Source organism: Gadus macrocephalus, chromosome 18 (genome assembly GCF_031168955.1).
Source record: "Gadus macrocephalus chromosome 18, ASM3116895v1".
NCBI lineage: Eukaryota > Metazoa > Chordata > Actinopteri > Gadiformes > Gadidae > Gadus > Gadus macrocephalus.
The window spans coordinates 6,188,229-6,215,392 of NC_082399.1; the positions used below are offsets into that span (position 1 = coordinate 6,188,229).

Consider the following 27,164-nt stretch of genomic DNA (forward strand, 5'->3'; position numbering starts at 1 on the left):
CAGGGTGTACCCCATGCCCTCCACGACAGGAAGAGCAGTGGCCTACAGAATTGCCGACTTCTTTACCAGTCGCAGGGCACTTACCCTTGGTGGACAATGCTACCCACTTTAAAATCAGCACGTGCAGGATCTCCTGGAAAGCACAGGGATCCAGGCCGTGTGGAGTATACCGTACAAACCTTCCACCATGGGGTGGCCGATGGGCGGGAGGAAGGGCTGGATAGGGAGACCCTCATGGTCCAGATGTAACTATGGCAGGCCCCCTTAGAGGGGACACCGGCACCAAGCCCAAGGCCCGCCGATCACGTCCTCCCCTGGTGGGACCCCAACCGTCAAAAGAGAGGAAACGGCACCAGACGGTCAGACTGGCTGAGATCACAGCTGAGCCACTGGATGAAACCTCCCAAAGCCCCGACCGGCAGGCCACCCCCAAGGGGGGATCAGTAGAGGCCCTTGTGTTAAACCTCCAAGGTACCCACCTAGATCGTGAGGAATGGCCCAAGCTAGGGTACATAGGGAGCACAGTGGCCGTAGAGTTAGACGAAGCTAGAACAAGGATCCTCAAAAGACATAGCATAGAGACAAAAGTGATAGGGATGGAGGCCCTGGAATGCTCTGAAGACACTTCAGAGCATGTCCCTGTTATCCCTGTAATCTCCCTGTAAGACTCTCTATTCTTTAAGGATCTTCCGGAAATATTAGAATCCCTGCCTTCCCCTCCCCCCCCCCCCCCAATCCCCATCTATGACATGGGAAGAATATAATGAGAGAGAGATAGAGCGAGACGAGAAAGAGAATATCAAATTTCCTGATCTAACCCTTGATTTCATCTTCCCAGGGGAAAGCCTCGCATGGGGAAGTGAACCTTATGCCCTGAACAAGGGGGACCGAGTTGCGGTCCACTCCAATGGCATGGTCCGGATCCAGAGAGACAGCGGCTACCACAAAGGCGATGAAGGCTGTGTGGAATGCACCAACAAAGGGGAGACTGTCAGAGCCAAGACAGCCCCACCAACACCATCAGCCCCCAACCCTCCCCCCAGACCCCCATGACTGATGGAGCTCCAGATCACCAGACCAGCAAGGCGCCAGAAGTCCCAGTGGTCCTGGAGAGGCCGTGACGAACCACCAACAGCCCCCTGGAGGGACTCCAGGGGATATTATGTCGAAACACGGGACCCAAACCGGTGGATGGCCTTGGATGGCACAAGGTCAACATTCGACACACCAGTGACCCGAGCTGGGCTTTTGCCAATATGGTCGGGGACCGGCATGGCCAGAGGGGATTGCCGGAGGCCGTCGGCTTCTATACGAGCATCTACCCCATGACTGACATGACGCCAACCTGAAATCTCATCCAACAATCGGAAGAGATCGGGCATGTCCAGGCCCAGCGAGGTTTCGACACCCCAAGCAGACGGATTTAACATATGGCCAGATGGCTCTATGTCCACAAGCCCACCAGAAAGATATTCTGCATCCCCCAGAGCTCAAATGGACTACACACTCTCTACAAAGAGGGGTCCCCAGGACTCACTCGGGGAATGGATCAACTTGCAGCATCGTGCGTAGGAGGATGTGTCGCCCCCCAGGAGGCACCTGAGAACGCACTCTGCTGTCCCGACCAACAACCTTTTATGGACATCGCTTCCTATCATTCAGCATTACCTTGTATGTGCATTTATTCAGGCAACCTGAGCCAGCACAAAACGTGTTCGTACCTAAGCTACCGAACCGGCATGCAACAGGATGTAGCGTGGGCGGTCAATCTGACAGAATCTGTGCCGTGCCGCTGTCTACCTGACGGAGACGTGTCCAAACCTAGATGCAAAATGGACAAAACAGGATGTGGCCAAACCACAATGACGTGCATAGACACCTTATCCATGCAATACACTCGTTAGAACTAGTGTATATAGACCAAGCTTCAATACATTCGGCTCTCAGCCTTCTGCAGAGCTACTCCTTACACCTTGACTGGAGGAGCTAGAGAGCAACCCACAGGGCGAATACCGCGCTGTATTTAGCTAGCCTCTCACCCCGTTTACGGGAATTTAGCAATACTTTGCATTACTCTACCTTGGAAAACTCAAGGATTTACCGTAGGGATATCAACAGTAGCATTATTTGCAAACTGTATTAGAAATTGTACTTGCTGAATAAAACTACCTGACTACGTGTTGTAGTAGGAGATTATAGCCCCAGTTTTACTCAGTCCGTTCAAGACGATCCAGGGGGCCGGCAGAGGACCATCTCTCCCAGTTATCCACACGGTAAGTGGCGCATCATACAAAGGGTCTGGGGTCGTGACATATAAGGAGAGTGAGGCATCACACAGAGGTTTGGTCCGCTTGATCTGTTAGTGGCAATCGGGGTCTAGGTGGAGAGATACGCCTAGCGTTGATCGACCCGTGCCAGCCTAAAATTAGATATAACCCTAGGGATCGACTGAGAGGGGCACGCCTGTAACAGGAGGCTCCACACGAGCTAACCGAGGGCATCTGACATGATGGCAGGCGCGTCTTGGTACCGCAGCCTAGAGGGAAGTGATAGCGGGCCGTGCATCTATACCTCACGACGGTGAGAGGTTGACGGCCCACTTAGGACTCGACTTCCTCGAGGTAAAAACGCAAACTCTCAACAATCCCCATTAGTGTCAGACAGTGGGGGATTAAGAACGTCAATTAGGGGTTGGCCTAGGAATATCTGGATGGGCCTACGTTTTTTTTTTAAAGTTGAAACAAACACGTATGCATATATAGGCACATATAAAATGATGAAGTGTAGAGAACTTTCAGATCGGTCGTACATATTAATATGCTTTTTACGAAAGTCAGAATTAAAAATGTATTCAAGAAAAGACATATACTGTATGAGAAAAGACAATTAAACCTTAAAAAGATATTATTATTATCATTACATTTTTTTATTCAATGAATCTGATTTGGTGGGCCCCCGGTCAATCTAGGAGGGCCTGTACCACCCAGGCCCACCCATGGTTTGGCCCCTGGTGTCAGAGGTGGTAAGAGTCATGATCTCCCGGAGTGAGAACACACACACACACATACACCTACAGTGTGTGTGTGTGTGTGTGTGTGTGTGTGTGTGTGTGTGTGTGTGTGTGTGTGTGTGTGTGTGTGTGTGTGTGTGTGTGTGAGTGAGTGTGTGTGTGTGTGTGTGTGTGTGTGAGTGAGTGTATGTTTATGTACATGCCTGTGTCTAAACTACACACCCTAAAAAGTTTTGCCAAGTTTTTCTGTGAGTTTTTGTTTGTTGACGTCCTTGACTGTGTGTCTTTGTGTGTCCTCACGCACGGCTGTGAGCCTAGAGGTGCTAGCGGTGACCGTGCCTGCTGAGCAATCGTCGTGATCCCCCCCATCCTTTGGGTCATTACATTTCCTCCACAACGAAGTTAGGCTGGTTATGTAGTGAGGGTGGGCTCCCTCTCTCTCTCTCTCTCTCTCTCTCTCTCTCTCTCTCTCTCTCGTTCTCTCTCTCTCTCTCTCTCTCTCTCTCTCTCTCTCTCTCTCTCTCTCTCTCTCTCTCTCTTTCTCTCCCTCTCTCTCTCTCTCTCTCTCTCTCTCTCTCTCTCTCTCTCTCTCTCTCTCTCTCTCTCTCTCTCTCTCTCTCTCTCCCCTCTCTCCCCCTCTCTCTCTCTCTCTCTCCCTCTGTCGCCCCCTCTCTCCCTGGGGCCCTATGTTGATTGGCTAGATGAGGGCAGCCTGGGAGAGGAGGGGAGCCGTGCTTGAGGATCCACAGGCGCTGCGAGGCGGGGAAACGCTTGGGTCAACAGGGAGTTCCTCACGGAGGAGAGACACATCCCACCCCTCGTGCAGCGCCAGTGGGATTCATCCGAGAGTCTCCAACCAACAGCACCTTCTCAGAGACCATGACTTGGGACGGACGTACCGGCCGGCAGACGCACGGAAGTGAAGTTAAGTGGAACCCTACTGGAGGATGGCTCTTGGACAACGTCCCCTGCTGAGGGCTGGAAGGGAAGAGGAGGAGGATTACGAGGAAGACTGACCTCAAACGAAAGGGCTTGACGAGGAACTCTTCCTCTTGCACACCAGAGGCGTGTGGAGGTGTTTGTGTATTTCTGTGTGTGTGTGTGTGTGTGTGTGTGTGTGTGTGTGTGTGTGTGTGTGTGTGTGTGTGTGTGTGTGTGTGTGTGTGTAGAGGTGTGTGTGTGTGAAGATTAATCATTGAAGACCAAACCGGGAAGTCAGAGCTGTGCGTTGTTCTGTACTATCTAGATCGAGTTGTGTTTCCCCCGATCGTGTTGAGAAAGTCGTCATCGAGGAGGCACCGTAAGGTGCGGAGCGTCGGGAACAGGATGGAGCTCGAGTGAGGACGTTGAGGCGGACGAAAGGTGTCGCTCGGCAAAGGGAGGAGAAGACGCGACAACCGCGAGGATTCAGAGAACCTCACGAGGAACCAAAGTGACCACCGCCACCAGGCCGATGCTGCTGCCGCTGCCCTCCCCCGGCAGGAGGTCGTGGAGGGGGGCTCCGGGGGGGGACGCTCTGCTGCTGCTGACCCTCCTCGGCTTGCTCTGCAGCCCACAGGTAAACATCCGGCCAGCCGGTGACCGCGCCGCTGCCAGGCGGGCCGCGTCTCACCTTCATGCTCTGCCTCGGCGCTGGGATGGACTTGACCTGGTGTTCAACACACACACACACACACACACACACACACACACACACACACACGAACACAAACTATAGACTCTTACATGACTGCATTGCAGTTAGTTCGTAGATGTATTCAATTGAACATTCACCGTAACCTCACAGAGGATGTTCTTCAGGTGTTCGAGGAAATTTAAGTCGGTGCAAGGTTTTTAAGCACGATTTATGAGTTTATATGAAACTTTTAGGGTTCTCAAGCTCAACGTTAGACATCCCTGTCACATGACGTCACCTTAGAGTCAAAATATAAAGTATTTAATTTATCACAGTTTTTCCTTGGCATACTAACTTATCTGTGTGATGATCTCATACCATGAAAATATATATAGATGAGCACGAAGTATTAAACAAAACGTTAATGACAATCCACACAGGGAGGCAAGGAAGCTTTCTGTGAAAACGTTTCTTATAGAAATGTTTCCTTCCAGTAATTTTCCATTACGCAGCTATCCTTGATGGTTTATAGAAGTCAGGGACCTACCAGCTAGTCGGGTCATCTCATGGTGGAACTGTTCGTATGAGGCCCTCAACCGTGTGATCTGAAAATCAAGTTTACTTCAACTGAAAATAGGTTCCACCGGAAGAAAGCAAAATCTGGCGTAAAACAAGAAGACTTATCTGCTTTGTGTCAACAACTTCAGAAGCCAGATCTCCCTATCTGGCTTGGATATTTGTTTCAGCACCTTTGATTGGCTACGCCGGCTGTCCATCACGATGTATAAAGAAGCAATGTGGCCTACTGCATCTTTAATGCGTATGCACGGCCACAGCGGTGTCACCGAGGCACCATTCCTATAAAGAGCAGAAGCCGTGTTCTCAGTATTTACTCAACAGTAGGATTTGTGTTTCCTAAAGCTTGCATAAATTCTTTGCTCCCTTGTGTTGGAGAGAAGCAGAGACGGTCGCTTGTGCTGCAGAACCTGATAGAGGCTGTGCCAAATACAAGACAAATATTGGCAGTGGCTGTTGTGGGGGAACAGATGACGGAAAGAAAAGCATATGGAAAATATGCTACCAACTCCGTCATGTTGCCTGCAAAACAAGCAAGATCAGTTCAAAGTACAGGCCCCAAATAACGGCAGTAAAACACGGTCGACAAATACTTATACAAGTTAAAGTCCAATATAAAAACAAATATATGCTGGCTTCAAAGGCCTTAATTTCACTTTCAACCTTTGCCTTTGGGAAATGATATCGCTAATCACTTATGCGTGTATTGCAGTTTGATAATCATCATCTGTGACAGTAATTACAATACAATTATCCTCCAAATGGATACTTCGTGTGGAGGATTACAAACATTCATTATTGTTCTTGACGTGCTCTTGAGGGGGTCCGCTCATCAGAGAAAGGACTGGTGGAGCAGAACGCTCAGGAGGTCAGATAAAGAGCTCCTCACCCCGGTGTAAAGATTGATAGATGTTAGTGATAGCGTAGAGAGACCAGAGACCAGGAACTGCCGCTGAATAACAAGCTAGGACAGAAGGAATCATGGTTCTCTGTATTGTTCATTAAAAACATATTGATATCTCATGCATTTCTTGGATTAGGGAAAGTCGTTTAGTATTTTTGAAATAATAGACAAAGGATTATGTCACAAATTAATGAATAACGAAAAGAAAATATCTTTCATCCAAGGTACATAAAGCCACTATAATATAACAAGATCACATAGGCCAAGTTAAACAAATTATATACAACCTTAATATGTATCCACCACCTTCATTTGCATTGATATCTCAGTTCAAAGATATAAATGTTGCTGGAGAAAAATAGGAAATTGTCTGTGTGTTAATCATTGATTATGTAATACCTATTTTCTACTAATCCGCTGTCTTGGCCTAAAATCAGGCCTGCAGTAACTTCCTATTTAGTCGTAGAGTTATCTCACAGTTCTCATAAAACATAATGAGGAAAAAAACAATAGCAACTAAGAGAAATTAATTGCAGCGTCCCAATTAATTCGTGAGTTTTGTTATTACAAAACACGTTATACTTATTGTACAATTTTCAAGTCAGTTGTCGAAGCGTTCAGTTCCTGTTTTCTGGCATTATACTCCCATCATGTGTTGAAAGACAAGCACTGCAGTGCTGTCAAAACTCATCCATTTAATGAGAGGAAATATTATGGAATATTTATATTGTACCCTATCACAGGGCATTTGCATGCTCGGATAGAGTCTGTAGCTAATATTTAAACAAAGTAAAGGTATAAAAAAGGTCAATTAATCATGAGTGGGTCATTTTGTGTTGTAGGCCTTTTTTTAACCCATCTTGTTTCGTGAAAGGTGGAGGGTTCTGTACTGGAGGGTTTGGTTGCCAAACGGACTCAATATTTCGAAAACTGCATCAAAACTCTCGAAACGATTCCAAAAACTGGTGAGTAAAATATGCAATTGAAATAATTCAACAAAGTTAAGCATGTGAAAATAACGGCATAGGCCTACTACGTTACGTTCTCCTCTTTGTCTTAATCCTGTACGTGTCTCTATTTGGCTGCAGGAATCTGCAACGGCAGCTTTGACATGTTTGTGTGTTGGCCCCATTCTCCAGCCGGGAAGGTTTCTGTCCCGTGTCCCTCTTACCTACCGTGGATCAATAATGGTAATCTTACATTCTACGCCGTATAGTTGTCTGCATTTAGTGCTTTCTTTAATGGGCCCATATTTCACCAACTGCTCTGAGTGTGTTTAGCCATTACAAGCCATTTCAAAATCTGTTTTTCCCTGTAATGAACGGAGAATGTAGAAATGTAATGAGTTTTTTGCCCATAACGAATATTCGGATATGAGCCCCTTAATCCGTAGGGAACAGACCCATAATTAGAGTTATGAGCGACACCTCTGGGGGCCTATGGTGACCTTTATGACCTGCGTTTATTTTGTGTATTAATCCCACACTCCCTAAAACTATCACAGGACCATCAAATTTTCATCAGAAAAGCTCTAATAGTCAATCCGTTTTCAATGGAGAAATGACCATAACAGTCTAGTTATAGCAATCAAATAATCAGCCAATGTCCACATTTCAGTCAATGCAAATCGACACTCGCCCAAACTGATAGATTTCATAATTGAAATCAGCTGCTGAGCCGACAGTAATCGGGACCCTCTCTCTCTCCCTCCAACTCTTTCTCTCTTTTTTCCCTTACCCTCTCTCTCACACTCTCTCCCTAGCCCTCCCTCTCTCCCTTTCCCTCTCCCACGCCCTCTCACTCTGTCTTACCCTCTCCCTTTCTTTCCCTCTTCCCATCTCCCATCCTCCTTCTCTCCCACCCTGCCTTGCTCTTTCCCCTCTTACCATAAACACTTTAGGGGAGTTTCTCCTTCTGAGAAGCCCTTTGAGAGAACATGTTGTAGATGCTTAATGGCTATAGGGCTGGTTCCTAATGACAAATGCCCTAAAAGTAAATGTCCTGTAAATGTAATGACATCACATCGCAATGACCGGCTCCATTTTGGAAGTATCGGAGAATGCTATTCGTCGTAATGGTCTTCTGGTCATTGTTAAATAATTAATCGTGAGATTATTTGTCATTATTATGTGTCATTGTTTCCAAGACTACGTTGACGAGGATTTGACCCATCACAAAATGGTGGTGCATCACCAACAACAAATCCCAAGATTCTGAAGTATAAGCCTGATACTCTCAAACGTACCAAACCTTACCTGACCCCCCCCCCCCCCACCCCCCTCCCCCCCTTCCAGACAGCTCCAGGAGTGTGCACCGGGAGTGTCTGGAGGACGGGAGCTGGCGTCGGAAGGAGAACTCCTCGGACCTCTGGAGGGACCAGTCCGAGTGCCAGGAGACAAACCCTTACAAAGAGGAGGTGGGTGGAGAGGGGGGGGGGGGAGAGGAGCTGGAGGAGGAGGGGGATAGGGGACTGGGAAGGGGGGAGGAGGAGGGCGGGATGAAGAGGCAGGAAGGGGGAGTGAGGAGGTGGGAGGAGGGGGAGTGAGGAGGTGGGAGGAGGGGGAGAGAGGGGCTGGGAGGAGGCTGAATAGGGTTGGGGGTGATGAAGTGGCAGGAAGGGGGAGTGAGGAGGTGGGAGGAGGGGGAGAGAGGAGGTGGGAGGAGGCTGGTTAGGGTTGGAGGGTGAGAAGATGGGAGGACGGGGAAGGGGGGACTGGGGGGGTTTGAGGGGTGGGGAGAGAGATGTTGGGAGGAGGGGGGAGAGAGGAGGGGGAGGAGGGGGGATAGAGGAGGAGGGAGGCGTGGTGAGTGAGAAGGTGGGAGGAGGGGGCAGAGAGGGGAGGGAGGCGGGGGGAGAGATGAAGTTGGATGAGGGGGGAGGAGGGGAAAGGGGGTAGTGAGGAGGTGGGAGAGAGGAGGTGGAAGGAGGGGTGAGTCAGGAGGTTGGAGGAACGAGCAATACAGATACTGAATCCCCTCTGAACCCTTCATCCACTCACACATTCTTATTACGGAAGTAACATCGTAGGACAGCTGAAGTCCTGCTGTACATGTTAACTGAAATCCCTCTTTTCAAATTTGTACTTTTGAGTTCCATTAGAAATCAATAGAAATACCAACTGGGTCTGCGTGTGTGTGTGTGCGTGCGTGCGTGCGCGTGTGCGTGTGCGTGTGTGTGTGTGTGTGTGTGTGTGTGTGTGTGTGTGTGTGTGTGATTGTGTGTGGGTGTGTGTGTCTGCGTGTGTGTGTGTGTGTGTGTGTGTGTGTGTGTGTGTGTGTGTATCTGCGTGTGTGTGTGTGTGTGTGTGTGTGTGTGTGTGTGTGTGTGTGTGTGTGTGTGTGTGTGTGTGTGTGTGTGTGTGTGTGTGTGTGTGTGTGTGTGTGTCTTCCAGGCAGATATGGTGCCCCTTCATAGTGCCCTCAGAGTGGTGTCCCTTGTGGGCTACTCCCTCTCCCTCTGCTCCCTCTCCCTGGCTACCCTCCTCATGGCCTTGTTCAGGTTAGTGCGCACACCCACCCACACACACAAACACCCCCCCACACATACAGACACAGACCAACCTGGTCTCACAGGAATCCGTGAAATGACTACGGACGAATAACTCGAAATCCGTGGACACATCACGGAAACACGCCGATTTCCGTGATGTGGCCACGGAATTCGCTCCAATGCAAGTTAATGACGCTGATGTTCCATGGCTCACACACGGATCCCCGTTTCAACGAGCGAGTCGACCACGGGGGCTTAACTCAAAACCCGGGGTGGTCTCACTGAAACACTTAAATTGTCCTTGTTGTGTCCACGGAAGTTGCTCCAATGCAAGTAAATGACAATGATATTCCGTGGCACACACACAGATTCCCGTTTCAATCTGTGTGTGTGCTCCCGTTTCAATCTGTGTGTGTGCCACATTTGACCACAGCGGGGGCTTAACTCAAAATCTGTGGTGGTCTGACGGAATCACTTCAATTGTCCTTGATGTGGCCACGGAATTTGCTCCAATACAAGTAAATGACACTGTTATTCCGTGGCTCACACATGGATATCGGCGTGTTTCCGTGATGTGGCCACGGATTTCGAGTTAAGCGTCCGACCGTAGTCATTTCACGGATTCCTGTGAGACCATGTTGCACAGACACACACACACACTGGCTGCCACACTCCACCGAGGGGACTTTAACTGGGCTCCTCCAGACAAGGACGTAGCTTGGTGGTGTTGGAAGCCTGCTTATTGTTAAAGTTAGCAGACAATGATACATGAGTCATGACCTGGCGCTCCATGTGTCCATGCAGGAGATCTGCCCGAGTGTGTGTGTTGACGGCTGGTTAAACCTGTGCCATTGTGCAACAGGTGTGCAGCCTCACCCAGCCCCAGAGCCATAGCATGTGGTTGGGACAGCAGTGGTGGATGGTAGGACATGACTGTATAACATGCCTGACTAAACATCATACACACACTGTCTCCTGGCTCCCAGGAAGCTGCACTGCACCAGGAACTACATCCACATGAACCTGTTTGGCTCCTTCATCCTGAGAGCCCTGTCCGTCATCCTGAAGGAGCTGCTCTTGCACATGCTGTACAACAGGACGTTCACCGACGACGCAGGCTGGAATTCCTACTACAACTCTGCGGTACGTTCACCTAACACGCCACTCATTATCATCTCACCACCTCATCTCAACTCACCCGCTGATCACATCTCACGCCTTCATCACATCTCACCCCCTCATCTCACCACTTCATCACATCTCATCTCATCTCATCTCATCTCACCCCACCACACACGTAAAAATCAACATCCCATCGATCATTATTTTGCATGATGTTTTCATCGTCTGTATAGACGGCGGTGATGTGCAGGGTGGCCCGGGTGGCCATGGAGTACTTTGTGGCGTGTAACTACTTCTGGCTGCTGGTGGAGGCCATCTTCCTTCACACACTCCTCTTCACCGCCGTCCTCACCAAGAGACGCCTGCTGAAGAGATACATGTTCCTGGGATGGGGTCAGTCAGACTGTTGAGTGTGGAAGTTCAGAGTGTGTGACACCGGAGAGAAGATAATACACATAATCCGGTCGTAGAAACGTGACCAGAGTGGCTAACGGGACAGGAGTCGTTGCTCAAAGTTTCTCCTCAGGCGGATGTTTGATAAGGAGGCTGGTTAGGGGAGGGAGATACAGAGAGAGAGGAGAGAGGAAGAGGGGAGGGGAGGGAGATACAGAGAGAGAGGAGAGAGGAAGAGGGGAGGGGAGGGAGATACAGAGAGAGGGGAGGGAGGAAGAGGAAGGAGGGAGGAAGAGGGGAGGGGAGGGAGATACAGAGAGAGAGGAGAGAGGAAGAGGGGAGGGGAGGGAGATACAGAGAGAGAGGAGAGAGGAAGAGGGGAGGGGAGGGAGATACAGAGAGAGAGGAGAGAGGAAGAGGGGAGGGGAGGGAGATACAGAGAGAGAGGAGAGAGGAAGAGGGGAGGGGAGGGAGATACAGAGAGAGGGGAGGGAGGAAGAGGAAGGAGGGAGGAAGAGGGGAGGGGAGGGAGATACAGAGAGAGGGGAGAGAGGAAGAGGAAGGAGGGAGGAAGAGGGGAGGGGAGGGAGATACAGAGAGAGGGGAGGGAGGAAGAGGAAGGAGGGAGGAAGAGGGGAGGGGAGGGAGATACAGAGAGAGAGGAGGGAGGAAGAGGGGAGGGGAGGGAGATACAGAGAGAGGGGAGGGAGGAAGAGGAAGGAGGGAGGAAGAGGGGAGGGGAGGGAGATACAGAGAGAGGGGAGAGAGGAAGAGGGGAGGGGAGGGAGATACAGAGAGAGGGGAGAGAGGAAGAGGGGAGGGGAGGGAGATACAGAGAGAGAGGAGAGAGGAAGAGGAAGGAGGGAGGAAGAGGGGAGGGGAGGGAGATACAGAGAGAGGGGAGAGAGGAAGAGGGGAGGGGAGGGAGATACAGAGAGAGGGGAGGGAGGAAGAGGAAGGAGGGAGGAAGAGGGTAGGGGAGGGAGATACAGAGAGAGGGGAGGGAGGAAGAGGAAGGAGGGAGGAAGAGGGGAGGGGAGGGAGATACAGAGAGAGAGGAGAGAGGAAGAGGAAGGAGGGAGGAAGAGGGTAGGGGAGGGAGATACAGAGAGAGGGGAGGGAGGAAGAGGAAGGAGGGAGGAAGAGGGTAGGGGAGGGAGATACAGAGAGAGAGGAGAGAGGAAGAGGGGAGGGGAGGGAGATACAGAGAGAGAGGAGAGAGGAAGAGGAAGGAGGGAGGAAGAGGGGAGGGGAGGGAGATACAGAGAGAGAGGAGAGAGGAAGAGGAAGGAGGGAGGAAGATACAGAGAGAGAGGAGAGAGGAAGAGGGGAGGGGAGGGAGATACAGAGAGAGGGGAGAGAGGAAGAGGAAGGAGGGAGGAAGATACAGAGAGAGAGGAGAGAGGAAGAGGGGAGGGGAGGGAGATACAGAGAGAGGGGAGAGAGGAAGAGGGGAGGGGAGGGAGATACAGAGAGAGGGGAGGGAGGAAGAGGAAGGAGGGAGGAAGAGGGGAGGGGAGGGAGATACAGAGAGAGGGGAGGGAGGAAGAGGAAGGAGGGAGGAAGAGGGGAGGGGAGGGAGATACAGAGAGAGGGGAGGGAGGAAGAGGAAGGAGGGAGGAAGAGGGGAGGGGAGGGAGATACAGAGAGAGGGGAGAGAGGAAGAGGGGAGGGGAGGGAGATACAGAGAGAGGGGAGGGAGGAAGAGGAAGGAGGGAGGAAGAGGGAAGGGGAGGGAGATACAGAGAGAGAGGAGAGAGGAAGAGGAAGGAGGGAGGAAGAGGGGAGGGGAGGGAGATACAGAGAGAGGGGAGGGAGGAAGAGGAAGGAGGGAGGAAGAGGGGAGGGGAGGGAGATACAGAGAGAGAGGAGAGAGGAAGAGGGGAGGGGAGGGAGATACAGAGAGAGAGGAGAGAGGAAGAGGAAGGAGGGAGGAAGAGGGGAGGGGAGGGAGATACAGAGAGAGAGGAGAGAGGAAGAGGAAGGAGGGAGGAAGATACAGAGAGAGAGGAGAGAGGAAGAGGGGAGGGGAGGGAGATACAGAGAGAGGGGAGAGAGGAAGAGGAAGGAGGGAGGAAGATACAGAGAGAGAGGAGAGAGGAAGAGGGGAGGGGAGGGAGATACAGAGAGAGGGGAGAGAGGAAGAGGGGAGGGGAGGGAGATACAGAGAGAGGGGAGGGAGGAAGAGGAAGGAGGGAGGAAGAGGGGAGGGGAGGGAGATACAGAGAGAGGGGAGGGAGGAAGAGGAAGGAGGGAGGAAGAGGGGAGGGGAGGGAGATACAGAGAGAGGGGAGGGAGGAAGAGGAAGGAGGGAGGAAGAGGGGAGGGGAGGGAGATACAGAGAGAGGGGAGAGAGGAAGAGGGGAGGGGAGGGAGATACAGAGAGAGGGGAGGGAGGAAGAGGAAGGAGGGAGGAAGAGGGAAGGGGAGGGAGATACAGAGAGAGAGGAGAGAGGAAGAGGAAGGAGGGAGGAAGAGGGGAGGGGAGGGAGATACAGAGAGAGGGGAGGGAGGAAGAGGAAGGAGGGAGGAAGAGGGGAGGGGAGGGAGATACAGAGAGAGGGGAGGGAGGAAGAGGAAGGAGGGAGGAAGAGGGGAGGGGAGGGAGATACAGAGAGAGGGGAGGGAGGAAGAGGGGAGGGGAGGGAGATACAGAGAGAGGGGAGGGAGGAAGAGGAAGGAGGGAGGAAGAGGGGAGGGGAGGGAGATACAGAGAGGGGGGAGGGAGGAAGAGGAAGGAGGGAGGAAGAGGGGAGGGGAGGGAGATACAGAGAGGGGGGAGGGAGGAAGAGGAAGGAGGGAGGAAGAGGGGAGGGGAGGGAGATACAGAGAGAGGGGAGAGAGGAAGAGGAAGGAGGGGAGGGAGATACAGAGAGGGGGGAGGGAGGAAGAGGAAGGAGGGAGGAAGAGGGGAGGGGAGGGAGAACATAAGGTTTTGGATTAGTGTCGTCTCAGCAGGGGATATAAAAGATGTACGGTAATCAATCATTTATGGAAAAAGAGCATTCATAGAGCTTTCATGAAAACATAAACTAGATTATGTAATCGCATCAGTCACGATCACAGCATGAACGTTTGTGTTTTTGTGGAATTCAACCTTTCCGCTCCAGCTCAGTCATAGTTCAGCTGTCATCATTAACAGATGTGCATCGTGTTCATTCGTCCCTGCAGTGACTCCAGTGTTGTTCGTGACGCCATGGACCGCGATCAAGATTCAGTACGAGAACAGAGGGTGAGTTTTCTGATGGAACTGGAGGTCCACAATATTATGTGCCTCAATGTCGCATGGATGTTGATGACGAAGACTGGTTATGTTTCTCCTGTGTGTGTATAGATGCTGGGGTATCCTTAACTGATGGTTTTGTTTCTCCCGTGTGTGTCTAGATGTTGGGGTGAAAATAAGAATCCAGGGTTCTGGTGGATTATCCAGGGCCCGATTACGCTCGCTATACTGGTGAGTTAATGTTGTCAGACAATTTTTTCAAAGGTTTTGTGGAGTTTACAACCGCCGACCCAAATGCAGATGAGTCATATCTTCCAAGGTGATTACAGATGAGGGGGAAAAGCTGCTTTTTTGTTTAGCAGTCACAAAGAAGTAGGATTAGTAATGATTAGGTTTTCATGTTATTCATCAGAATTTGGTCAAAGTGTTTAACACACGTTTGTCTGAGGTTTTGACCTTGTGTTTGTGTCTAGATCATTTTCTTGATCTTCATCAAGATCCTGATGCTGCTCCTGTCCAAGCTTAAAGCAGATCAGGGGAAGTTCACAGACTACAGATACAGGTATTGTATATTTCTACCTGCATTTACAGATGGTATTAGAGAGGTATTTGTACATTTATAGCCATCTAAGCAAAGGGGATGTCAACATTATTTTATCCATCTAACCTTACAGAATTTGGTCTCGAAAGAAACTATCCTCTCTGCTTTTACATTAAAACCTTCTTTATTTTCCACAAGTTCGACTTGGATGTAGGTTCACGCTTATGAAAACATACCTATTTAAATTTCCAATTCACCCACCCACTTGTAGTCATTTATTTTAGAAATTATTAGGGGGTAGGGTTTGAGATATTGATTGTTCGTGATCTGTAGGCCAACGAGGATGTGTCCTTCCATCCTAAATGTACCTCCTTCATTCTTTGTTCAACCAAAAATCTATGAAAATACATGTACCTAATGTAATGAATGCCCCCTGACCTGACCTAGTGCATGAGCTCATCATTGGTAGCATTGGTCAATTACTGTTCCTCAACTTTGCTGTTTCCGTTAGCTTGCTGCGCGCTACGCTGATCCTGTTTGCTCTGCTGGGCATCCACGAGGTGGTGTTCACCGTGCTGCATGCGGAGTGCTTGGATGGGAGCGCTCGCTACGCTAGGAACTTCATCAATCTCACGCTCTGCTCCTTCCAGGTAGACCCTCTCCCTACTGTACTTAAAGACAATCCTGTTGGCCTCATCAATGACCGCAATGTATTAAAGCTCATGCATCACTCATTTTCAGGGGTTTGTGGTTGCTGTGTTGTACTGCTTCGCCAATGGAGAGGTGAGAAGTTCTCTGGGGAAGTGGCACTGAAACATTTTCTGTGTTTGTGTGTGTGTGTGGGGCGATATTGTCCGACCAATTTCAGTGAAGTGATCACATGGTGATCGTTATTCACATTTGGAGAAAATGTGTGTGTGTGTGTGTGTGTGTGTGCGTGTGCGTGTGTGTGTGTAGGTCCAAGCAGAGCTGAAGAAACGCTGGCAGCTCTTCCTCTTCACCAACCGCTTCCAGTTCAGGAGCTGCCTCCGGGCCACGCCCCTCAAGCACCTGTGGAAGTGCTCCAGGGGGCGCGGCCCGCACCACTCCCAGCAGCAGAGCGAATCGTGCGACGAGGGGGGCGGGGCTTCCACCTCCACCACCACCACGTCCATAAACCCCCACCTGCTGCAGGTGGCCGTCCACGGCGGCTGCGGGTCCCCCTCGTCCTTAGAGGGCGAGGTCAAAGGTCAGAGGGCGCACAGGTTAAGCTGCAAGAGGCCGTCCAGCAGCGACGTAGAGATGACCCAGGGAGAGACACTGGAGGAGATTATGGAGGAGGAGGTGGCGTTCTGAAGCCTCCGTCACCGTCTTTGTACAGCCAACACCGCCCGTATAGACACATCACCGCATCCTGATGGAGGTCGTCATGAGTTCCCGTTGCGTTTCTCTCCGCTGGTCGGTCTGGCCTAGAGCCCCACTGGAAGGATCTCTGAAAACGATCCCGACACTGAGGATGATGGACTCATCAGGGCTAGGGGAGCATCGGTTCATGAGGAAGCGAGGAGTAGCGCCGTTTGCAAAATTTTCCAAAACAATGGCGCTGGCCGAGGACAGGGAGGATGGAGCGAATGACGATGTTTAAAGATGAGCGTCCATTTGCACGGAAGGCTTCTCTCAGAGGAGGAAAACAGTAGGTGCGTTTCCATCCCCCTGATTTAATGTGAACTTTGAAGTATTGATTCAGTAAACGGTGATGGAAACACCAAAATTCGCATCAAAACCCTCTAATTCGCAAAAAAGTTTATTCACTCGCTTGAGGTGGTTTTTGAAAAATGCGAAACAGAGTAAATTCGCAAAATGGGAGATGGAAACACATTTTGCGAATCAGCTGTGACGTAGCGAACTTTGAACACACAGGACTGACAGTCTTTCCAATTTCCGCATAACGACCGGCCATAGCAACCCTGCCGACATCAACGTGTAACGTCCTCACCCTATTCCGCTCCAACCACTTGATGGAAACGCACCTAATTCGAATTACTTTTTTGCGAACTTTATAAAGATTCGCATCACCTCTTAGATGGAAACGCAGCTAATGATACATTCCTACTAATAGCAGAAACCCTTCGTGTTGTGTCCGAACCTCCAGCGGGACAAATGAATGGAAAGATGTTAAAGTGTCTATTATCGCTTAATATATGTCTTGCAATGTGAAGCCAGTCAAAAATAATAATCTGTACATCAATAGATATGGATTGATCATATATGAATACAATGTATTTGTCTTTTTTGGAAAATTGTGAATATGTAAAAACAATTAATATAAGTACAGAATATGTGTTGCAAATGTCACATGCTTATGTATATTTTATACGTATATATGTATGGATGTGTGTTTGTGTGTATATTGAAGGCATTTTGTGAAGAAGTTAGACGATATCTTGTATCATTGATTTGTATTTCCAGTTATGTCCTGTGTAGCTTACGGCAAAAACCAACCTTGTCTGGGATGTATCAATGTGCAAAAATCAAATAAAAGAACCATGTCAGTTGCTACCAAGAACCATAACTGTCTAACAATAAAGCATTTACAGGCATTTAATCCAATCTACATGTCTTCTATGGTGAGGAGGAGCATGAATATCAAATGAATGTCGAGCGGTCTTTACCAACTAGTAGGCCTACCAATTCTACCCAGTGGGACACAAGGAGAGAGTATTGACAGAGTCAGAACAAATGAATACATTTTCTTTACAAAAATGTAAATATATATATAGGCTATATATATATATATATGAAGCCTACTTCATATATGTAATTATTTCAATGCATATCATCAAATTATAGTAAAAAGCTTAAAGATACCAATGATTCAATCAGTTTAGCAAAAAGCTCACCTATTGCTTATTATCTTTAATGACACCAATGTAATAAAGTGTGATAACGGTTATACAATAACGTTTCAAAGGAGACACTCAAAATATCTAAATGTGAGGGTTTAAATCGGAGTCCTATTTGAGGACCTGATCGGATTCGTATTAAACTATATCTATAAAATAACAACCCATATTGAAATGAAATACTCTTTCCTTCCTGCTTTGTAAAAAAAAAACAAAGTGGTCGTGCTTTGTTGACCTTAGTTTGAGGTGGTTTATTTGACCGGCTCATAATCAATGAAACGTTTGAGCCGGTCCATGCTGGGTTTTCCTGCTGTTTTTTACGCCCAGACGAGAGCCAATTGCTGAGCGGCATCAGTGAGTAGCGGCCCTACAGCCCCCACTTCGCTGAGTCATAACCCTCTTATCAGGAGCAAGCCGATTTATCCTCCGTCAGACATTGTGAGGCTCTTGTTCCCACAAAACCAAGCAAAGATGGCCAACACGAATGCCGAACACCAAACTGGAGAACGCATCGCGTATCTGACGCGAGTTCAGTGCTTCAGCGCTTCTCATCGATTGCACAGGTTTGCTCGGACTCGCATTATTGCCTTTACTGATATATAGGCCGACAGCATGTTTTCATAAAATGTGACCCTCGGTTTATAACGTTACAACATGTGTTAATGAATGTAACTGTTACGGTTTAATTATCCTTCTGATGCTTTTCCTGGACTTGCTTTTGTACAGCCTGTTGCGTTACTCCTAGAGGCTCTCGGGAATTGTAGTTTGTCGTAGCCTACTTCATTCAATCTCTCTTCACTCCAATGATGGAAAAGAGAATCAGGTTAATGGCTATATGCTGACCAGTGTGAAACGAAGAGAGTCAACCGTACGGTCACTTGTCTCCTTTTAGTTTGGGATTGAGTGACGATGAAAACCAAAGAATCTTTGGAAAATGCAACAATCCCAATGGACATGGACACAACTACAGAGGTGTGCGTCTACTAATATACTAATACCACAACCTTACTGGTTCCCTTCCAGGGGAAGTATTGTTTGAGGCAGATAGGCCTACACTCCAGACAGTGTGATGGTGCGATTTTGTAAGTCTTTTCTTTCTGTTTCCAGCTGAAGTTACTGTACGAGGAAAGGTGAGCATCTTCAGCCTCCTTTCATCAATGTATGCTATTTGGTGGATGTTTTTTTACTCCTAAGCATCTTCGGTGTTTGGGGTTGAACCTCTAACCAAGGGAAGCTCATTTCAAATGGCTTCCTGACGAAGACATGACTAATGACATGTGTATTACTGGGTGACTGTGCAGATCAACAAAGTGACTGGTATGGTTATTAACCTGACAGACCTCAAAGAGTGTATTGAGGTAAGACTCCCATAGTTCATCTGTGTCCTCTTTTTCTAATAGTCAACACTTCTTGTGTTCTCTATCTATTCGGTTTTGCTCCATTCTCAATAATGTCGTACTTTGAGGCAGTTTAAATTTACTCAGCTACTTAAAGGTTGTATATAGAATGTGCTTGTGGCCTGCTGCGCTTAAAATATGCTGGACATACTGTATCTCTGCTCAATCTTACCCTTTGCAACTTTATATATATATATATATATATATATATATATATATATAATAAGACACACATGTTAGTTTTATACTCCTGCCCGTGCCCTTGACCAAGGCACCAGTGGAACCCACTGTTCATAGAGATGGGTTAACAGCAGAGTTCACAATAAAGATCAGAAAAGAGGCCCAATCCCATTTCTACCCCTTATGCCTTCCCCCTTCAAAACAAGGGGTAAGGGGTAGAAATGGGATTGGGCCCAGGTCTGTATATTAATTATACGTTTCCTCTGCCACAGGAAGTGATCATGGTTCCCCTGGACCACAAAAACCTGGACAAGGATGTCCCGTACTTTGCCAATGTGGTCAGGTGACCACCGAGTGTTTTTATCTTTTCTTTCTTATCATGAGAGGGGGGGAACTGGGGCGGTGATGATGGTTAATAAGAAGGTTTAATAAGATGTAATCAGTAAGAGATACCATGCAAACGGAATCTCTCTGTCTCTTTCTGTGATTGTAGCACAACTGAGAATGTGGCGGCTTACATTTGGGACGGCTTGGTGAAGATCCTGCCGGTCGGAGAAATGTACGAGGTCAAGATCTACGAGACGGACAAAAACATTGTGGTGTATAGAGGGGAGTAACACCGTACCGCCACCGGTCCAGTCACCTTACGAACAGAGTGCACCGTCGTATTGCATACTCTTTTTTTAAAGTGCCAGGATTTTCGTCACTCTTCTGTGTGGGCGAATGCAGAAGCGTGAATTGTAATCCCAAATGAAATGAGTGGGTGAAACTCTTCATGAAACAATCACACATTTGTGCGAAACACACCTCCAACAAACACTGGAAAGACGATGAAGCGGACAGACAAGAACTAGCTGATTTGGATGAACTTGTTTTCATTGACTGAGGTTTCAAACCTATCATGAAGAAATTGCAGCTAATGTATGAATAGACTAATGCCTGCAGCCTCTGACAACATAGTGATAAAGGTTGATTATTGTTTATTCAGTTAACTTTATGACCTTTTGTTTGTGTGCATTATTTCTCAAGAAATATTCTCCTATCTGAACGTCAGTTAACTATTTAATTGATTATGGGCCTAGCAGTCCCAACAGTTAATTCTCTAGTTGGTCTATTAACTGTCATGTCAACCTGCAAATTGCTGTTTATTCAGTGTTCAAATAAATCGGTTTAAACTTCAGACCATTTTCGACCTCCCGATAACTTGCATTAAGCCTATAAACGTGCTCGAATATGTATCAGTGAACCTAAAATCTTGTTATTTTGTTTGAACGTATAGGGTGGTTGTAGTGAAGAGTAGGTTTTACTGGAGCCACAAACCACCAGGAAACAAGGATTCATTTACTTGACTTTATTTTGCAAGCAAAGTTGTTTTGTCATGATGAATGCCATGGTTCTAGACAGAAAGAAAGATGAATTATAATATCTCTCTTGACAAACATAAATATGGCCTTTAAATCAAATGAAATACTTCGACATTGCAGTACTTCATAACATAATTTAACAAGTAAAGATTAGCCATTAAACCATCACAATCATTACTTAAACAAACAATAATCCAATGAGTAAAGGGGAACTTACAGTGAAGGGAATTCAAAAGACACACGGCAAACACCTTCAAACACTCAGTTGTGGTGAGGATGTGGTGAGAACAAAGGGGGGGAAGGCCTCACTAGGCCTCTATTTATAGTGGGAGGAGCTATTGATTACCCTGAATTACCACTTGGTGTCCCTTGTGGAGGGGAGGTCAAGCTGAATAAACTTGCGGTTTCTAACAGTGGTCTTGATCTTGAAAATATCTAAGACCTATATATATCTCTGCCATTTTTTTAGGTGGTTTGGGACAACATTTGTATTTGCTTTCCCACTCGAATTTCTATGGGACTCAACTTGTCTTTTACCAGAAGTTTATTGTCTATTACCAGAAGAATACAGAATATTACACACTTTCCAATAAAGCTAACAGAAGTTATGTTGCCATCTTCTCATTTAGAATTCAGCTTTTAGATGCCTGTACATATTGTAAATTGGAATTCGATGTACCTTGATTTAAGCAAAGCAGATGAAAGACCAGGTTGGCCTAAATACTGTATATTTGAGTGTATATTTGTGTCAGGGTGTGTGTGTTTCCCTGTGTTTCCCTCCTGTGTTGATTACTGTTCCCTCCCCTAATGTGTCTCAGCTGTTCCTCGTTGTGTTTGTTATTTAAGCCCTCGTCTTTCCTTTGTTCCTTGTGCTGTCATTGTGGTTGCTTGTGGTTTGCTGTGGTTAGTTGTGGTTAGTTGTGGTTAGTTGTGGTTAGTTGTGGTTAGTTGTGGTTAGTTGTGGTTGTTAGTCCTGCGTGTTCCGTGTTCCCTGTCGTCTCCCGAGTTCCTTGTTCCCTGTCGAGTTCCCTGTTGTCTCCCGAGTTCCCTGATTCCTGTGCCTTAGCCTTTAGGCTTGAATAAAGTGCAGTTTCCTGAAATACCGTCTGCGTTTGGGTCCTACCTGCCTGCCTGCACCCTCAACCCTTAACATATTTGTGTATAGTTGAAAGTGTAATTTATAAAATTTTCTGTTTTATTTTACCGCTACTGGATAGACTATAAAGAACTTGGTTTGCCAACACTATCTGACACGTGCATTTTGACTGATTTATGACTTATGATTTTTATGGATAAACGGATATTTGGAATGTGATAGATTTGGTCGTTAGCGCTAGGATTTTAAACAAGTACATTTTTTCCTGGTCTATTTGGTCATGTTAAGGCGCTACATCTGAATCTCGCCTAGGGCAGCAAAATGGCTCGAGCCGGCCCTGCCTACTGCTAAACTACTTACTTAGTAGCAGGTTTTGATAGATAAACATAATTGATCTAGGTACAAACAAATCTTGAATCATTTGGCAGCCACACAAACTTTCTGATTAGCTTTATATACAAAGCTAATCAGCCCCCTCTTTGTCTTCATCTTTCGAAGAGTAGACCGAGAGCATTGATGACGCTCTCAACAAATGGCGCGTTTCCACTGCAGGGTGCGGAACGGATCAGTTCGCAAAGGTGCGGTACGGGTTGCGTTTCCACCGCCAAAAGTGGGCGTGACCCGGACTTAGCCGTCCCCGTTTTGGCCTCGTTTTCAGGACTCCTCCGTTGGGGTACTGAAAACGAGACGAGACACCTGAAAGGGTCCCGGGAAATTCTAGCTACACACCCCCTCCGTTGATTGGTTGACAGAATCATCACTTCTGGGCGACGTGGGGATAAAAACAAACAAACAGTAGCCTCGAGGTATTATTCTTTACAATTAACATGTCGCGTAAAACGCTTGCTTGGGCGAACAAGGAGGTGGAGACGTTCGTCTGCATTCTTGGGGAGGAAGACGTTGTTTACGATGTTTACGTAGCTGCCGCGGCGTTCGACATCCGGCCTACCACAAAGGGTACTGTCGGCAGTGGAAACGCAACCTCGGAACTGAGCTGGGCTATACCACCCCCTCCCTACCGCACCTTTGCGAACCGATCCGTTCCGCACCCTGCAGTGGAAAAGTGGCAAAAATGGCTGTGCCCGTGAAGAGATTTATTTTTTATATTTGTACCACGTTGGTCATCTTAATGTCGATTTGAAATGCTCTTACATACTTGATTACATTGCTACTTTATTCCGGTCACCAATTTATATATTGCATGGTCTTGCTGTGCGTGCAATACAATGTAAAGTTGTGTTGTTTGTTTTCGGGCTGGTTTGCTAAAGAGGCTAATGTAGCTAACAATTAACAACGACTAGCCAATTTCATGCCACAATCACAAAGTCGAACAGGAACGCTATGAATGCTCCGAGACCGGAAGTGACGTCAAACGCAACTCGGAAGGCTGGCGTCCGAGGATTCAGGAACACACCATGAGACGCCTAAAAGGGTGCCGGCAAGTTCGAGCTACACAAGCCGTCTGTTGATTGGTCTACAGAATAATCAATTAAATAGTTAACTGACGTTCAGATAGGAGAACATTTCTTGAGAAATAATGCACACAAACAAAAGGTCATAAAGTTAACTAAATAAACAATAATCAACCTTTATCACTATGTTGTCAGAGGCTGCAGGCATTAGTCTATTCATACATTAGCTGCAATTTCTTCATGATAGGTTTGAAACCTCTTGAATGAAAACAAGTTCATCCAAATCAGCTAGTTCTTCTTGTCTGTCCGCTTCATCGTCTTTCCAGTGTTTGTTTGAGGTGTGTTTCGCACAAGTGTGTGATTGTTTCATGAAGAGTTTCACCCACTCTTTTCATTTGGGATTACAATTCACGCTTCTGCATTCGCCCACACAGAAGAGTGACGAAAATCCTGGCACTTTAAAAAAAGAGTGTATGGAATACGACGGTGCACTCTGTTCGTAAGGTGACTGGACCGGTGGAAGTACGGTGTTACTCCCCTCTATACACCACAATGTTTTTGTCCGTCTCGTAGATCTTGACCTCGTACATTTCTCCCACCGGCAGGAAAAAAGAACGGTGGGCCTCTTCATAACTAATATATTATTTTTTTTAATTCAATAATTTTTGGTGCCCCCCCAGGTACTTGGTGCCCTACGCACTCTGCTTACTCTGCGTACAGGGAGCAGCGGGCCTAAATGCATGAAATCATGAATAAACCCCATTTTGTGAACCAGTTACATAATCTGTTTGTGACCGGCGGCTGTTCCATACCAAATAATCGGACCCATTTGGTGATTGAACCTAACTCTGACTTACTCCCTTCCGTCATGTTGGAAAACTACCGCCACGCATCCTGTTGCACTTCCTGCACTCTACGTTCTCACATTGTGTTCTCTCAGAATATATAAATCACAAAAGGCTCTTGACAAATAATAATGATAAAAAAAATAACGATATTTAAAATGTGCCCAATAAAACAATCACATTTCACAATTGCCTCCCAGCCCCGCCCTTTATTGGCACACTCTCCAGGTGTGACAGGTAAATTATACACTTGGATGAATAAGCTAAGTAACGAGCAGAATGGCGCGGGTGGGGGGGGACTTTTGACTCAGGGTGTAATCTTTATGTCAGAAGTAAACCACGAAGGTGAGACTCATACAGTTAGGTCGGCTAAATCCTTTAATCAATCAAAATTCCATAATGCGACTGTCATGCGGTAACAAATCTTTGGACGTGCCGCTGCATGACAGAGTAGCGCCTCTCTCGTGATGCTGGTGGTACCTTGGTGGTAGATATCTCTGAGCCTAAACTAGGGCTGTGCAGTTGATCGAATTTTGATTGCGATTTCGATTTTTGGGTCAAACGATAGACAGACGGTTATTTGAGTTGAAACTATGTATATATATATTTTTTAAGTATATAGTTTTTTATTCATTAAGAGAACAGCTGGATATATACACACGTGTGACCGACACATATTTATACATTCTTATTGATTTGAACTATTATTATTATTTTATTGATTTTTTAAGGGGACATTTCAATGTTCTCAGTTATTTTGGAGAGAAATGCTGAATAAATGCATCATGTTTTCAAACTCAAAAATAATCGTTTGAATAATCGTGATTTCAATGTTGACCATAACGTGATTATGATTTTTTCCAGAATCGAGGAGCTATACCAGTAACGTGTACCAGTACCGATTAAACCCTACAGTTCAAATGCGCACCCTCTCACCGGAAACAGCCTATCTTCATAAATGCTGTACAGGCCCTCGATGCCAAACGCCTCCGCCAGATCTGTTATTACATAGAAGCGCTTATCAAACGAAAGACTGTTATTATTACATTGCTCCATTCAACTCCACTCGGCGTGAGGAATGTGTGGCACGCTGTTAATAACACGGAACAACCAATGAGGGCCGACCTCAGTCTTTCCCCGTGTCACGTCGAAGGAAATTACTTCAGCCTAGAGCTACAGCATTAGGACGGATTAGGTCCTGACTGTTCTGACAAAGTACAAGACCCCCTTCTATCCCGCTGAACATGACCACATGTCACGCGTGTGGTCGACCCAAGCCTAGTTAAAGCAGGGTTGTCTGTGGCCGGGGCACGTTCCTCCCCACATTGTTTATGTTGCTGTTGTCAACATTTTCATATTTGGAGCGTAATTTGTTAGGAATGCCAGAGCCATCTTTCAGCTATGAGTGAGTGAAATGCTCTTCAAGAAAATCTGTTCTGGTTCACTGCGCCTGCCTCTGATTTGAGATAATTAAGATTTTAGACCGCTCCCGGGTCATTTCTGTCCAATCAGGGCATTTCTTCCCTGATTGGTTTGGTTCCATCACAGACTTATGATTGCAACACCTCTCAACGTCAGAACGATTGATAATCTTGACCTCTTGACCTCTCTCTCTCTTTTCTGCTTTCTCCTTCTACAACCCTCACCTCGTAGGGCAGCTTTAAAGGGTGTGTTTGTGGCAGCTCAATGTTAACAAATACCAAAAGGCCCTCACAGAAACACAAGCAGTGCTGAAGGGCTTGGAGAGAACAGGATTAGACAACTTGGATAGAAGCTCTTCCCACTACACGTCGGATAATTGGACATGTGTTCTCGAACAGGCTGTCAATGTTTTTCTTGTGTTCTTCATTCCAGTTGCTTGTTTGAACAAAAAGTTGCTGGATAGATGCAAGGATGGATAGATGCAGGCACGGAGTGGGGGGCTGGCTTTCGGGGCCTGAATCTCACTTCAAAAGCCCCAGATCTCAGAGCTTTTGAAGTTATGACACCATGTTCCCTATGCAATACATTAAGCCTCATTGCTGGGCAAATAATTGCCAACAACATATACCTTAATTTCCCTCAGAATATTTCAACACGCCACAACAAGAAAAAAAGAATTCCGCCAACAGATATATTCTAACAATGGTCTCCATTCTTGAGTTTTCATTGCCATCTAGTGGAAAGGACATGCAACAGGATGGATAATACTTTGCTACAAAATCATGGGCCTATTGTTGGCTAAGTACATTTGGCATACCTCTTCTAAAATACAAAAAAGCAAGCAAAAATAAATAAAATAAAAAAATCAATTTCTGCAATCCTACTTCGAATCCACTAAAAGTTAGTCTTTATTTATAAGTCTAAATGTTGCCATTGTGGTTTACATAAAGCCAATAGTTAAGTGGTTATTGTTTCTTTCCATTGTCTTGAGCAGGCCCTGCAACTGAAAATGTAGACTATGAATAAGAAGGGATTTAGGATTTGCCAATGTCCAGCAGGTCACCCTAAAATGGACTAGAATGCAGGAAATCGCATCTTAGAAATTTATTTTTATAGACAGCCGTGTCTATAAACAGACGTGACAGCAATACAATTTAGAAATGCCTTATTATAATTGAAGCTCCGCTTTGTAACTTTTAACTGCACTTTATGCCTTTGTTTAAATGTATTAAGTTACTAAATATATAACAGAATATATGCAATCCGTGTAAGACTCGATCTACCCAAATAATTATGCTCTCCAATGAAACATATATATAATACAACGAGAGGCTGACTTGACTGATATTAGGTTAGTTGGACCACTTTTTTTTTATTAGGAACAAAGCAGCTCTCACTATAACCGTCCTGGCTGGTTATAGTGTTTTTACTGCTATGCTCCCGGGTGCTGCTAGGCTAGTTCGGGCCACGAGAGGCCGCTAGTGTGCAAAGTTACACAGTTTAGAAAAAAAGAAATGCGCTCATTCGAACTATATAAAAAACCATGTACAGTAGGGTACACTGCTGGCTTTAAGGAAATTAAACCAAAATATAGAATTTTGTAATCTATTTTGTAGTGCATGATGTCGAAGATGGTGACTAATGAACGTTAAAATGACATCATATACATATAAGGCATTTAGTGTGTGTGTG

The 27,164-nt window shown here is 46.8% G+C and overlaps 2 protein-coding genes and 1 long non-coding RNA gene across 4 annotated transcripts; 2 read left to right on the forward strand and 1 right to left on the reverse strand.

Annotated features, from left to right (window-relative positions):
• Nucleotides 1–2,804: 2,804 nt before the first annotated feature.
• Nucleotides 2,805–17,463, forward strand: LOC132446300 (glucagon-like peptide 2 receptor). 2 transcript variants are annotated; one of them, XM_060036520.1, is made up of 14 exons: nt 2,805–4,085; nt 4,257–4,568; nt 6,980–7,070; nt 7,194–7,295; nt 8,400–8,521; nt 9,498–9,604; nt 10,582–10,738; nt 10,951–11,110; nt 14,282–14,342; nt 14,495–14,564; nt 14,807–14,895; nt 15,386–15,524; nt 15,616–15,657; nt 15,832–17,463. In XM_060036520.1, the coding sequence occupies exons 2-14, from the start codon at nt 4,464–4,466 to the stop codon at nt 16,207–16,209; spliced, it is 1,623 nt and encodes a 540-aa protein (XP_059892503.1). In that variant the 5' UTR covers nt 2,805–4,085; nt 4,257–4,463; the 3' UTR covers nt 16,210–17,463. The 2 variants fall into 2 exon arrangements, with proteins under 2 accessions (XP_059892503.1, XP_059892504.1); XM_060036521.1 differs by having other exon boundaries at nt 2,805–3,934.
• LOC132446301 (uncharacterized) lies at nt 4,078–5,578 on the reverse strand. The gene is made up of 2 exons (XR_009522807.1): nt 5,173–5,578; nt 4,078–4,658 (listed from the first exon to the last, which is right to left on the reverse strand). It is a non-coding gene; the product is annotated as an uncharacterized LOC132446301 (long non-coding RNA).
• Nucleotides 17,464–18,027: 564 nt separating the features above from the next.
• On the forward strand, nt 18,028–20,513 carry pts (6-pyruvoyltetrahydropterin synthase). Its single transcript, XM_060036643.1, has 6 exons — nt 18,028–18,319; nt 18,649–18,728; nt 18,864–18,886; nt 19,058–19,114; nt 19,606–19,676; nt 19,827–20,513. Exons 1-6 carry the CDS (start codon nt 18,228–18,230, stop codon nt 19,948–19,950), a joined length of 447 nt encoding a protein of 148 aa, XP_059892626.1. The 5' UTR covers nt 18,028–18,227; the 3' UTR covers nt 19,951–20,513.
• Nucleotides 20,514–27,164: the final 6,651 nt, after the last annotated feature.